Raw genomic sequence first — 15,693 nt, 5'->3', positions numbered from 1 at the left:
TTTTATGCTGTTTAGTTAATGCTTAATTAGTATTAATACCACATCGGTGACATGTACAGCTTCCAAAATGGTATTTATTTTTTTACAGTGAAATTTTGGCACTGCTGGCAGGTTCAACAGCATTTGTATGGGCTTAGATGATACAATTCACATTCCTCCTCTAACGATATCTCATCCGTTCGTATTGTTTTAAATGCATGAATTAGCCCCTTTCGTGATTAAGGTGCATATGGAGATGTTTCCTGTTTGCCTGCAACATGCTGTCGATCCTGTGGCAATGCAAAACATGACATCAGGGTCCTGCTTCTGGGCACTTTAATATCATTAGCTTACACCCCACTGGATCAAGACTGTAGAATGTGTTGTGCAGTGATTTTCTGTAATTGATATAAATGACGAGCATTTTGATATTTGAATATCAAAATATGTATTTTTATCTCTTAAAAATAACACGTTTAAAATATTTCTGAAATCAGTTTTTGACATTAGCGTTGATAAAAAATATAATATTAATAATAGTTTAAAAATTTGCGTTATCACTATACAGCCCGTGCATTTCTTTTCTCTTAAAGACAGAAAGAGCGAGCTGGGCAGATTTTCAATTTGAGAAAATATAACGCTATAATATCCGCACAGGTGGAGTAACAACATCCAATTCTACACAACACAATCTTCTCAGCTGCTTTGTTTCATGTCCTTCGACATTTGTTCAGGTGACCTGTTGATACACCAATACCATGATGAAGCTACCATTCTCTGAAATGCCGTTTTTATTAATGTAATGCAGGCTATAAGTGAGGTTTTCTTTCAGCATGCTTAAAAAACGCTTGCCACATTCATCTAAACATTTCCCATTTCTTCAAGATCACAATAATGCAAACAGCTGGAAAACGATTTCCAAGGAAATATATTACTTGCACAATCGTTTGTGGTATATCTCCTGCTGGACTGACTAATTTTGTCGCATAGACAGTTTTCTAATAGGCTATGTACGCGGTTGAAAATTCATTGTTCGGTCCCTTTAGTCTATATCATCCTTAATGTCTCAAAAATGTATTGGTCAAAAATTGTCAATGTTTTAACAGGAGTAATTCTACCCATACCTTTGTGTAATTTATGTCCAGCCCAAATTGTGATGTTTTCGTATTATTCATGATAAATACCGACGGATTTTCGTTACACTGCACTTTATCTGTTATTTAGGCATAATAATGTTCCGATCTACATATTTCATCGCCTAATAAAAATCGAAATTGTATTTCTACCAGGAAGCTGCTTATAACCAAGAGTGATATTTAAATGAGACACTATTTATAAACATTATGGATAATGATGGGTTATCATTTCTGAGTATAGGCTACACGTTAAATTGTATTGCTCTTTTTCATATTGACAACTCAAGTGTGTCTGTCCATGGTGCTGAAACTCTTCTTTCACCTGCTTGCTTTAGTAGGGCGTTAAGGGAAAGATTTTGATGCAATATGGTTTTATCTGATTTTATTGCTTCAAAGAAACATGATGAAAAGCTTACATCGTGTGTAATCTCCATATGGAAGTCATAAAATGTCGATTTTGCTCATTAAAGTTCCCTGAGGCTATATTGTTTAAAAAGGCTACTGTCCAAAATCAACTCAAGCATGAAACTAATCTCTTCATTAAAACTCTAAGCATCCCACGCACTGCATACTTTACACATTTCAATTATGGACTGTGTTAAGATTAGCCTACGCGTGAATGGCTTTCGTAAGGTAAGGGAACTAAATTTGGCGCATATTGTTTTCGAATTCACAATGTGGAAATATCAGACTCCATCTGTTCGCTACAACAGGCGATGTTGTAAGGGATTTTGAGAATTAAGTCGGAAAATATCAATATATGTTTTCAATAAATATTTAAAATTGTAAAAAATGTTTAATTTTATTGTGCAAATTTCCAGACCATGTATTTTCGAATCACACTAATATCGCCAATGCAAATTGATAATAATAATAATAATAATAATGGATAATAAATAGGCATATATTAAATAGATGAATACATCATTTTACCTGTTCAATTTTAAGGAGTATATTTTGGCATTTTTTTCGTTGATGAGATGCGATTTCTCTGAAGTCGGTGGAGGATCCATGGTCCCTGTGCAGCTTTAGTAACCAGTGAAAAAAAAAAAATACGAATTGCGAGCGAAAATTAAAATTATGCGTTTTAAATTAGACGGCAAAATAAAAATTCTTCCAAGCCATTTTCGGAGGATTCAAAAAAATGAGTGAAAGCACTCATTGCATCAGGTCCACAGGAAGGAGAAAACAGGATTGCGGTCAGTAATTCCGATGCTGTTTGAGGAGCTGGCAAACTTGGCTGTGGAGGAGATCGGGTGGATGTGGTGCAGAAGATTCAGCAGCAGTCCAGTGAACTCATTTACGAATCCTACTATGGCGAAGGCACGGCTATATTCATGAGAGGAGAGCAACGTCATCATAATAAACGTAATATTCACAAGCCAGTCGTTCGCCATTGGAAAGCTACCAAGCAACGTCACCAGGACGTAATTAGTAGCTAATTAAGGGCTAAACCTTAGCTAGGATCCCCAAAAGGTGCAAAGCGTGGTTTTGCGTGAATAAAGTCTGTGTCTGTTGGGAATGAACGAGTCCTGGGGACCCACAGCTCTGCAGTATGTAGGCCTATGTCTCCCTCACTTGACACACCTGATTCAGATCATCAGTTCGTTAGGAAAGAGCTCTATGATTTTGGAAAGAGCACTATATGAACTGAACAGGGTGTGTCAGATAAAGGAGACTTCAAATGTGCAGAGTTGTGGTGGTGAATGTGCTGCAGTGCAAAGGGGTGCACGTGTCTGTAAGACGGAAATGGACACGTTCTTTTCAATTCGAGGCGATTTGTAAATAAGCATTTAGAAAGAGCCTCATGACGCATCCAGTCCCCACAGAACGTCTCACATAAACACTGTTTAAAAAAAAAAAAAAAAAAAGTAAGCATACTGAGAGTAATTATATTCAAACTACTTTTATTTGACTAAATATACCTATTGCTGTAGACCAGGGGTGTCCATACTCAGTCAGAGTTTAGATCCAACCTGCCAAAGTGTTTAAGTAAGGTTCAGGTACGTTGGATCTAAACCTTGTTTTATACAGATCTAAACATTGCAGGAGATGATTGGACACCCCTGCTGTAGATCTATAAATGGAAATAAACTTTTTCTAAATGGAAATAAACTATTTTTTTCCCGAACAAAACATATAATATAAAATATATAATTGATTTATTTAAATAATAAACAAATATAATATTAGGATTGTAATCTATAGTATTATTATATAAAGTAATACAATACAATTAATTAAGTCGAATGAAAAAAGAAGCGTCAAGCGTTTACTATGCGCCACCACAAGCGTGACGTAAACGCACTTCCGGACATGCGTTTCCGCGCGTTCGCGGCACAAAACATGGCGATGACAACGAGCCAAAACGATGTCCAGGTGCAACAGAAAGAAGGAGAGGAGGATGATCAGTCGATGTCTAGATCTGACAGGTTAGTAGACCAAGTGCCTGTCGAGCTCAGGTAATGTGATCAGTAACTGATCCGGTTGACAAATAAAGAACAGTGTTGTTTTGATCAGTGGCAACAGTACATCAAGGGACACAAGTTACACAGTGTAACGTTACCTGCTGGTTTGGCATTAATTTATGTCTGTTTGAGATTTAGAACTTTCAGAATGAGCTGCTTCTTTTTTTCTGGAGCTGCTGGCGTGGCAGATCTGAGTCGCATGAAGAGGGCTGTGTTGCAGTTAAATTTAAAGCAACATGCAGTCAGAATTAACATATGTAACAGTTAAACGCAAGCGTTACATTTATTTTGAATGCTAATAGTCGATATCATCCACTTTTATTTGTCAAAGGCAGAAATACAATACAATTATAAATAAATAAATAAATTTGGGGTGTGTTTACATTAAAACATCACGATAAAGATATAGTTCTAAAAAATCGTTCTCAACATTAAAGAATAGCGGAGTCCACAACACAGTTATAACGATAATGGCACAGAGAAACGATTTCTTTGGAATCAGTTTCAGAACGATTTTATCCAATTTATGAGCACTGAAAACATTGACAGCCAATCAGAATCCATCCTGCTGGAACGAGCTCGAGCATTTAAAGTGACAGACAAGCATAGAATAAAGAGAGCCGCTGGTGTGAAAGCTAATATTATAGTTATCTTTATAGAGCTGGTAAGTCCCGCCCATCCGTAAAACCCCAAGTGGACCTCTAGGTTGAAAAATCGTCAATGCAAGTGAATGGGAGAAAATAATTATTTTCTGGTCCCGTTTGAATTGTGCCATGAATTGAACATATGTTGTCTGTGAATTTTTTATATAACTTTTCATGTTACGAGTTTGACAGTATATGGTATGATTCTTCGGCTAGCTGTTGTGGAAAAGACATAACGAGAAAGACTACATGTCGCCTATGTGACGTCACCCCATAAAGTTGACTTACCCGTGGTTTTCACCAACCTCAACGATTTTGTCCTCTCCCTGAAAGAAGGTTATGAAGTGCATCGAAGACACAGCCATGTTTAGCGGGATCCGTGAGCTAGTGTCCGTGTGCTAGTGGTGTTGACGTTTCAAACACGTCGAAAGCAGCGAGAGTTGTAGTCCACAAAGTGCTCTCACACAAAGTCTAACTGTATCAAACTTCTAACCGCTAAATTCTAGCATTCTTTACACGAAAAGTTATATAAAAAATTCACAGACAACATATGTTCACATTCATGGCAAAATTCAAACGGGACCAGAAAATAATTATTTTCTCCCATTCACTTGCATTGACGATTTTTCAACCTAGAGGTCCAGTGGGGTTAGCGGAAGGGGCGGGACTTACCAGCTCTATAGTTATCTTTATAGAGCTGGTAAGTCCCGCCCCTTCCGCTAACCCCACTGGACCTTAGGGCTGTTGGAACCAATTCCGAAATTCGAATATAATTCGAATATTAAAAAAATCAATACTATTCGAATGCTGAAGTTCCTATTCGAATATAGCTTTTTTATGTATATTTTTTTTTTAAAATGCAATCTTACCTTTCTCGCCGCCTTGGCACACACATGTGAAAATGAAACGCTTTTGTTTCGTCTGATAAACAATAAAGTTTTTGAATCGTAACACAATAGGCCTTATGCCCAGCTCCACTACTTCCTGAACTTCAGCCAGCTCCTTTGTTTCCTGTCTGTCATTATTGGTCAAACTGATTAATCCAGGTGTGTCTGATTATTGTTACTAAGGTCAGGCACACCTGGATTAATCAGTTTGTCCAATAATTGCAGACAGGAAACAAAGGAGCTGGCTGAAGTTCAGTAAGTAGTGGAGCTGGGCATAAAGCCTATTGTGCACGTTATCCACGCTGTATCATCACAACTGTCAAAAGTCGCGGAGAGGAATGTCTCCACGGTAACGGAGATCAACAATTTGATTCTCAGTCCACACTACAACGTGAAAACGGCGTCTTCAAATATATCCACTTTGGAGAGCGTTTTCATTAATAAAAAGGCCGTCTCATTGTGGACGGAAGGCCAAAATGGAGAGGAAAATATACGTTTTTTTTTTATGACAACTTACAACCTGACAAGCTAGGCGATCTGTCCGAGGAACCGCCGCTAAAACAGGCAAGAATTACTTATGTTCTGCCTCTCTCTCTCTCCTCATCACGGGGCTCAACTGCTACCAGCTGTCCGCCAAAAGGCAATAACAGACAAACTGACGGTTTATCTGTGAAGATATGAGACCGATCAACATCACGCATTGGCGATCCACAAGACTGTGTAATGTCGTAAATATTAATAATAGGATGAATTTGAGCATTTAATATTCGAATATTATTCGAATATTAAATAAAATAAGGAATGGAATTCGAATAGTATTATAGAGGAAGATTGACAGCCCTACTGGACCTCTAGGTTGAAAAATCGTCATTTCGAATTTCTCCCATTCACTTGCATTGACGATTTTTTAACCTAGAGGTCCACTTGGGGTTTTACGGATGGGCGGGACTTACCAGCTCTATAGTTATCAATCTTTGAAGTGAACGGGCAAGGTAATTGAGCATAACATTCCGGTTAGAGTTTCATGTGTATATAAAACCTGATATTGAGAAAATATGGATACTTATAAACTTATAATGCATATTTCCTTTATCATATCACAATTTTGAATCGCCTTTTAGCCTTCTTTGTATCAACAAGAGCCTAATGTGACACACATTCCTTGTATTCCTTCCCAAAAAATCCAAAGAATCAGCAAATGCACACATGTCACAGCAGCACAGACAATAGAATTTCATGTCAACTACCCTTAATCCACATAAGCCTAGTCTTTCAAAGCAAACATCCTGACCTTTTCAGCACTGCCATTGTGTAATGGACTGTACTTTAATGATTCATTAGCGCCAGTGAGTGTCCAGTGTCTGTCCATGTGATGAGAGTCTTACTCAAATGAGGCTCCAGGTTTGGCTGAGCAGATGTGTGGTTTCCTGGACAGGGTATGAAGAAAGCTCCTAGTCCCTCTACCACACTAACAGAAATGATCATGTGAGCAGCTTTTTCTGAGGGCATCACTAAGACCTAGATTTCCTCAAGCTCTCTATGAAACAGTGTCCAATAGCTATGCTCAGGTCAAATGGCGCCGTTCATGATTATAAAGGCATGTCTGATGGCGACGTGGACACTCCCACTTACTACTTTGCTCTGTTCGATGATAATTTATCAGTTATTGATTATTGTTAAAGCTGCAGTCCATAACTTTATTGGGTTAAAAATTATCCAAAATAAATTGGAGATTTATAGCCTTTTCTCACAGCACTTGATATAATTAAACTTATCAATTTGATGGCGGATCCAGAAAGGTTCAAACGACAATCACCCGATGTAAAATGCAAAAGACTTCAGACTTTGGAGTGGCTACAGAAAAAAAGAGACTTCAACTGGGCTCATGCGAAAACAAGGATAAATATCGGAAGGGCATTAAATGTAGTCACGCAATGCTGATGTTGTTAACATTAACAATTTGAGAACAAAGTATAATTTGCACGGTTTGACGTGATATGATAAGCGATCGTTAGATTTAATCAGTGCGATTTACTGCAATGCTTTTTTTCCCTTAGTTGGTCAGAACAAAAGTGGATGTTACTTGTTCAGACGACATTTTCCTGTGAAAGTTCTTATGTTGGTCATGGTCATACTTCCAAAAAATAGAATTTGTGATTCCGAATGACAGGATCCACACCGGCGCGGTGACTGACATCCGCTTATTCTCCTCAAAACATTGGATTCATCCGCGCTGTGCCGTGCCGAGGCACAACCCACGTAAAGTTGATAATTCCGCGAATAACTGCAATTGCAGATTTCGAACAGAGATGGCGACAAAGAGGGAAAAACTACGGACTGCAGCTTTAAGTGACACAAAGATGTTCCCATTGTGCTACTTTATAAAAAATAATGTTTTGCAGTTTGATTTGTTTGTCCTTAATTCGTGGTAGTGGCGAGGATTCTCTCGATGGCCTCATGAGACCCCGATGTCCCCTTACCCCTTCGCTGTCCCCACGGAAACGGACCACCAGCCAAAGCAAAACTGAGCCTCCACTTCTAAGGACAAATAAGAGGACCATTTACACTGCAGGGCGACCACCCTGGTACAACGTTACTGGGACCACCTTTAAAGAAGCCTTTGTCATAGGTACGACACACATGCATACCTTTACTACATTTGATTACCACAAATCAATCTTATTATGTAAAGTAGTGCAATGAATTATCACATTTGACAAAATATTATAAAAACATTGCACAATAAGTCATTTATTAATAAAATTAAATGGGTCTAATTTAGGTTTCATATTTTATTAATACTTTATTAAACTCATAAGGGACTCAGGGATTAGCAAGTATTAAATAAAAAAGCATAAATGTGAAATGGAGTATTAATAAAAACTCATAAGGCTAATACAGAATTAATGTTTTTGTTTTTTCTTGTTTGGAGAATATAGACATTGCTTGCTCTAAATATGAGACATGAAATATACACTATTGTTCTAAAATTTGGGTTCAGTAAGATTTCTTATGGTCACCATTGCTGCATTTATTTGATCAAAATACATAAAACAGTAATATTTCTGAAATTCATATTATTGATATTTGAAATAACCATTGTCTGTTTTTAATGTATTTTAAAATGTAATTTATTCCTGTAATGGCAAAGCTGAATTTTCTGCAGTCTTCAGTGTCACATGATCCTTCAGAAATCATTCTAAAATGCTGATTTGGTGCTCAGGAAACATTTCTGATTATTATCAATGTTGAAAACAGTTTTGCTGCTTATTAATTTTGTGGAAGCTGTAATACAGTTATCTTAGGATTCTTTGATGAATAGAAAGTTCAAAAGAACATCATGTGATCTTTTGTAACATTACAAAAGCCTTTTCTGTCCCTTTTGTCTAATTTAATGCATCCTGGCTGAATAAAAGTATCAATTTCTTGGGGGGAAAAATCATTTATATCTTAAAGGATGTTTAAAATCTTTTGTGGAACTTTCCCAGAAAACATTAGTATGGCAGGGTTTACACTTTTGTGGTGTGAATCTGGTCTGAGAACATGAGCTCTATCAGGACTGATCTCTGAGGTCATTAGTATGCAGTCCATTACTCACAAAGAGCCTGTCGTACGGCTTACAATTTCACACTTGGATGTGCTCCAGTCAATTATTCCTGAAAAAAAAAAAAGAAGTCTGGTGTGACTGTCATCCCTGCTCGCTCGATCAGAGAGAAACTAATAAATCCACCCAAGTGGAATGATCTTCCTTTAACCAAAGGTCAGACAAACAGGGAGTGGAGAGAGGACATAAGAACACTAAAGTAGTTTTAAGTAACTTTACTCCATGGGACAACAAGAAGCTTTTTGTAATTCCCATTGGTGGTGTATTTTTTTTATTTATTTTTTTCCGCGTTATCTTTATTGCCTTTTATTCTAGAGATCTATCTGATACTTAAAACTTTAGTATCTGAAAATGTAGTGGTCAGCATAATGTCTTGCGTGATTGGCTTTTGTATAATGTAGTCAGATGAGTTGTGTAATCCAAGCAGATTTTTAAAATATTTTTTGGGATTTACTTCACAGTAAAAAGTTACCTTGATAATTATAAAGTAGCTGCAAAATTAATATTTATATATCATGATTGTTGTGATAAGTAAATGTTTGCATCATAGTGGATGGTGGAAAATAACCAGGTTTTGCAATTGCAACTTCAAGAATTATACAGGTATAGCTGGGTGACAAGAAAGATACATTTATATTTATTTGCATTGTGGCACATTAATCATATAAATATATAATATAATACAATAATAATAAAAGTAATTTATATATATATATACACTACTGGTCAAAAGTTTTAGATCGGTAAGATTTTTCATGTTTTTAAAAGAAGTCTTTTCTGCTCACCAAGGCTGGATTTATTTTATAAAAAAACAAACAAACAGAAAACAGTAATATTGTGAAATATTATGACAATTTAATATGACTCTTTTCTATTTTAATATATTTTAAAATGTAATTTATTCCTCTGATGAAAGCTGAATTTTCAGCATCATTACTCCAGTCTTCAGTGTCACATGATCCTTCAGAAATCATTCTAATATGCTGATTTTATGCTAACCCCAAATTTTTATGGTAGGTTTATTTTAACGGATAGAGACAGGATATCAACCAAAAAATCCAGAAAAGACATTATATAAAGGTTGTAAATTGATTAGCATTTGATCGAGTGAAATAAGTATCTGATCCTCTACCAACCAGCAAGAATTCTGCCTCCACACAGATTGGTTATTTGCCCAGATTAGTCCTGTCACTTTAAGTACGTACTCCTAATGTCCTAATGTCAGTGGACACCTGTCCACAGAATCTGTATCTTCCATTCCAACCTCTCCACCCCCATGGGCAAAACCAAAGAGCTGTCAAACGTCAGGGACCAGATTGTAGACTTGCAAAAGGCTGGAATGGGCTACAAGACCATCAGCAAGAAGCTTGGAGAGAAGGAGACTTGTTGGTGTGATTATTCGGAAATGGAAGAAATAAAAAATTAAAAATCAATCGCTCTCAGTCTGGAACTCCATGCAAGATCTCGCCTCATGAGGTAAGGATGATCATGAGAAAGGTGAGGGATCAGCCCAGAACTACACGGGAGAAGCTTGTTAATGATCTCAAGGCAGTTGGGACCACAGTCACCAAGCAAACCATTGGTAACACACTACGCCGCAATGGATTGAAATCCATTGAAGGCACATGAAGGCACATGTAGAAGCCCGTCTGAAGTTTGCCAATAAACATCTAATGATTCCGAGAAGGCTTGGGAGAAAGTGCAGTGGTCAGATGAGACCAAAATCGAGCTCTTTGGCATCAACTCAACTCGCCGTGTTTGGAGGGAGCTCCAAATGCTGACTATGACCTCAAGAACACCATCCCTACAGTCAAGCACGGGGCTGTTTCTCTGCTAAGGGAACAGGACGACTTCACTGTATTGAGGGGCCAATGGACGGGGCCATGTACCGTCAAATCTTGGACGAGAACCTCCTTCCTTCAGCCAGAACACTGAAGATGGGTTGTGGATGGGTCTTCCAGCATGACAATGACCCAAAATATACCTCCAAGGCAACAAAGGAGTGGCTCAAGAAGAAGCACATTAAGGTCATGGAGTGGCCTAGCCAGTCTCCAGACCATAATCCTTTAGAAAATCTGTGGAGGGAGCTGAAACTTTGAATTGCAAAGCGACAGCCAAGAAACCTTTAGAATTTAGAGAGTATCTGTAAAGAATAGTGGATCAAAATCCCTCCTGAGATGTGTGCAAACCTGGTGACCAACTACAAGAAACGTCTTACCTCTGTGCTTGCCAACAAAGGTTACTCCACCAAGTACTACTGTCTTTTTGGTTGATTTTCTGTCTCTATCTGTTAAAATAATTCTACCATAACAATTATAGACCCTTCATTTCTTTGAGCGGGCGAACTTACAAAATCAGCAGGGGATCAAATAATTATTTCCCCCACTGTAAGCTGTCATATTTATTATTGTAAAGCACAATGAATCTTAAAGCATGTTGTTGTTGTTTTGGGAACCTTAATAAAAATTCATTCAAGGTGTCTTGTATTGGTATAAGCTTCTCGAACATGCTTTTGATAAGGGGGTTTGCTTGACAGCCCTTTTTGAATTCAGATGTTCCCTGAACAGCAGCCAAATTCAAGGTTGTGCCATGATTGTGTTCAAATGTTTGCATTAAATATTTGCTCTTTGTGCATTTGAACAAGCTGCATCTTCTGGTGTGTCCTGCAGGTCTGTGTGGAGGGAGTGCCTCTGGGAAAACCACTGTGGCCAATAAGATCATAGAGGCTCTTGATGTTCCTTGGGTGGTTCTGCTTTCTATGGACTCTTTCTACAAGGTACTTTTTAAGACCCAGAATACATCTGCTTTGGACTTCCTGTCCTTTAAAGTGAGCAACTATTGTTTCTAGTTGCTTTTGCAGACCGCTGTGCCATTAAAGTGCTCCAAATGGAACTTCTTCATGTGTTGAAACTATTGAAGCATTAATATAATTTGGTCCTGCCCCTGTTGGATGTGCTGAAACACTATTCATTAATCCTGATTTGATTTAATGGCATATCCTTCAGCCTATTAGTGGTCTAATTAAGTGGTTCAATCAGTCAATCTGTTTCTTTATGGTGGGAATTCTACAGGACGCTTTCCTTGAATATATCCTTTTTTGTTATTGTCAACCTCGCAACATTTCTGCGCCACCATACATTTTTTTGTTTAATCTTTAAGGCCCGGGTATACTTCTTTTAATTTCTGCGTTCCGCTTATTCACTCAACTGTGTGTGAGACAAAGTATACTCCTTTAAGCCATGAGGGCTTTGTTTTCAAGCGCTGTTGTACACTCTCCGTCCACGTGGACTCAAAAATGAGGCTGCACGCAGACAGAGATGAGACAAATTGTGGACTGTCAAGGAACACGGGCGGCTGAAGTATACTTGTGTTAACTTCTTTTTCTTGCTGACTTGCAGGTTTTGAGTAAAGAGGAGCAGGAGTTGGCAGCCAGAAACGAGTACAACTTTGATCATCCTGATGCCTTTGATTTTGAGCTGCTGGTAACTGTGTTGAGAAAACTGAAAAAGGGCAAAAGCATCAAAGTGCCTGTGTATGACTTCACCACCCATAACCGTCGCAAGGAGTGGGTAAGCATGTGTGTGATTGCCTGGTTAGTATGCATGAGCCTATATAGACTCAAGCATGCTAGTGATTACTTTGTTTTCCCCTACATAAAGCTGTGTAGTTTCTGCATCACCCAGTAGACTTTGCAAAACATTTTCAGGGGGGAAAAACCTTCAAACAGTTTACTTGCATTTGCCTTTGTGTATTAAGCTGGGATAGAAGAATGTTTTTAGCATAGAAGAAATTATTAGTGCTTTATTGCTTTAAGTGTGATGCAACAATGCAGTGTAACTGTTCTATTAGCTTATGTTCTAGTTCTATGATGCCACATTTTGGCAGAAGAACATTGCCACATAACATGAATAACTTATATTTTTCCTGCATATTGATGTTAATTTAGATGGATTTACTGTCTAAAACTGATTATTATGATTATTATATCTGTATTGATTTAATTTGACTCGTATACCAAAAACTCAAATCATTGAAATATCAACTTGGTACAATGTTGGTTGCATTTTTTCTTTAGGCAACTTGCAATTTCATGCCTGATAGAAATAAAGCAGTACCAGTTAAACCACAGCACTATACATGCGTCAGTTCAGACATGATTATTTACTGTGCTGCCTTTGTCTTCCTAAAATTTAAGGTTTAATTTCTCCATAAATTGATCGTAACGTTGATGAGTGATACAGGGAGATTTCTGGTTCTGTGGCATATACAGGCCACGTGTGCTGATCAATACAGAATGATTGGCCATTGACGGGAAGCCTCATGGTAGTGCATCTGTCTTAATGGGATCATGACACCATCAGGGTTCCCCTCATTCTGAAGCAGGGAAGCATGGAGGAAATGCATCACTGCACACTTCCACAGTCTCTCCCTGCACTGCTTCAGTTTATTAACATCATATTTGAAATGATAAATAGTTGTAGTCCAGAAAAAGCACTTCAAGGCATTTTTCTTGGTGCTTTGTGTAGTACCTTATTTTTGGATAATTTGATCAGTTAGAGAGAGTATAAATCAGTTTTTTTTAATTAAAAAGCTTAATATAATTGATTAATTATAATTGAAGATTTTATCAATGCATCATTATATTATATCAGGGCTCAACAATAAGGACTGCACAATGAAAAATGCTCGGGACAGTTGATGTCGCAAAAGTTTATCATTTGCACATGCTTTTAAGTCTGGTCAATTTAAACATTCAAGTGATTTTTAACCATTCAGATTTAAGTGCAAAAATACACAAAAAAGAACTAATTTCAGTACTCGCATGCTGTTTTCTGTGCGCTCGCACACAGAGCCGAGTCTGAAGACATGTTGAACTTTATATTAGTTAGGCTAGGAGTTTTTGCTGGGGTATCGAAATTGGAATCAATCAAGAATTGTGAAATTTCACTGGTATCTAAAATTTTGGTGGCTTATTTATTAGAATACAATGTTACATTGGTCAAAACAACAAAACTTGAAAAATTATTCATTCATTCTTTTTTTTTTTTTTTTTTTTTTTGGTGGCCAGTGAAAATGTTGGCAGGGAAAAAAATCCTTAGAGTTGAGCCCTGTATATTATATTATATTGTGTTATATGCTATGTTATATGCTATGTTATTACTGGTCATCTGATATTCTGTTTATGATCCTCTGTGCAGAAAACCGTCTATGGGGCCAACGTTGTGATATTTGAGGGAATCTTGGCTTTTGCCAACAAGGAGCTTCTAAAGGTAAGCCTCATATTAAACTTGTCGCACTGGACATTATATGAAAGAGGGGAAGAATTACGGAAAGTTTCATAGCCTGATATATAGAAGAGCATCATGGGAGTCATAAAGCAGAGAGTGAAAAATGGAGGTGTAGTAAAAGATAAGGTTAAATGAAAAGGGAGATGTGTAATGATAGGAAGAGGCAAGAGTGAGTATTATATATTCCCACAGGTTAGTGATGGATGCCGAATGACCATAAGACCTTTTTTTTTTTCCTTAAAAGTACTGTGTCCATGCTGATGACATTGATTTCCCCACCATGCAAAATATATTTTTTCTTAATATTTAAATTATAAAGGGCAATTTAAACTATGCATGATGGTTTTGATCTTGCCTTTTATTTATGCATTTTTTTTTAAATGGCCTGTGTATGATGGTTTTATTACTGTATTACAAGGCATGAGAATGAGATGTTATAGATAGATAGATAGATAGATAGATAGATAGATAGATAGATAGATAGATAGATAGATAGATAGATAGATAGATAGATAGATAGATAGATAGATAGATAGATAGATAGATAGATAGATAGATAGATAGATAGATAGATAGATAGATAGATAGACTGTCTACTGACTCTACCGACTCTACTTTTGCAAAGTTTCTTGATTATTACGCAGGAATGAGAGTATAGTTCCTAGCCATATCAGCCTAGAAAATCGCAATTTTTCATTTTCCGTCGGTCTTAGTACATGATGTAACTACAGAAGAGTCAAGTTTTAACTTTAAATCCTGAAAATTTCACCCAGACTGATGTGTCTCTGCCTCTGAGTAATAGACCTCATTGCCACAACCCAACCAGGAAGATGAGAGCCCCTCTCTGCAATACCATCTCTGGCTCTTTGCAGCCCTGAATATACATGAATACTGGTTAATGGTTAGATAATGAGTTCTAGTTGTCTCTTCAATCGTTTAGGGGAGAAACTGCATCTCTGGTTTAAGAATAGATTTATAAAATCACGTTTCTAAAGCCTGGTTCTATTAAAACTGCACAAGGACTGTCCTCCCTTGTCCGTTTTCCTCTCCTTGTGTTCTGTTCCTCTTGCATCCTGTTGTTTTCCTCACACAATGAAGATGACTGATTCTTTTCTCTCTTTAATGGTGAAGGTAAGGACTGGCTACAGGAAGTGAATAGGCGGCGTTTATTCACACCAGCGTTGACTGTTCCCATTGCCGGGTTTCGATTCTTCCCTGTGCAAAGTTTCTGGAAATCTATACAAATTAAAATTGGAGTTATTGTGTATGCATTGGCAAAGCAGTTTATCCTGATGTGATTTATGAGCACCTTGCAGCAGACGTGCCGCAGAATGAATGAAACTCAACAAACGGTAGACACTTTTACATCTGTCGGCTAGAATAGATCAGGGTCAACTCTTTCTCATGGCAGGTCTTTGTGAATACAGTGACAGCTCACATTCTTTATTTTATTTGAGAAATTCGTTCAGGAAGGATGAGAAATGACTTCCTGTCCCGTACAAGTTGATATACACTCGACCTTTTACCCCATTCTTATGCTATTCTTGCATGCCTGCACACAGTCTAAGTTATATTTCACCGTGTTGGCAGGGCTGCTTGCACTGCTGTTTAAGATTGTTGGATTGTTTATCGTTACCCTGAAATTTAATGCTTTTGCCGTATTTTGTCGGCTCACTGAATGATATTC

At 37.5% G+C, this 15,693-nt stretch overlaps 1 protein-coding gene across 3 annotated transcripts in view; it reads left to right on the top strand.

The window, feature by feature from the left end:
- Positions 1-3,368: 3,368 nt before the first annotated feature.
- Positions 3,369-15,693, top strand: part of LOC308699047 (uridine-cytidine kinase-like 1) — a 29,528-nt gene continuing 17,203 nt past the window's right edge. For 2 of the 3 annotated variants that reach the window (XM_081379607.1, XM_081379608.1), the window contains exons 1-5: positions 3,369-3,547; positions 7,547-7,743; positions 11,388-11,494; positions 12,117-12,287; positions 13,917-13,988. In XM_081379607.1, the coding sequence (XP_081235733.1) occupies positions 3,393-3,547; positions 7,547-7,743; positions 11,388-11,494; positions 12,117-12,287; positions 13,917-13,988 (702 nt within the window). In that variant the 5' untranslated portion in view covers positions 3,369-3,392. Of the gene's footprint in view, positions 3,548-7,516; positions 7,744-11,387; positions 11,495-12,116; positions 12,288-13,916; positions 13,989-15,693 lie in introns of all 3 variants that reach the window. The other variant, XM_081379609.1, reaches the window with a different exon arrangement.

Source organism: Scardinius erythrophthalmus (assembly GCF_964197995.2).
Source record: "Scardinius erythrophthalmus genome assembly, chromosome: 11".
Taxonomy (NCBI): Eukaryota; Metazoa; Chordata; class Actinopteri; order Cypriniformes; family Leuciscidae; genus Scardinius; species Scardinius erythrophthalmus.
Note: the sequence above shows the minus strand (reverse complement) of the source record. Positions and strands in the feature narration are given on the sequence as shown.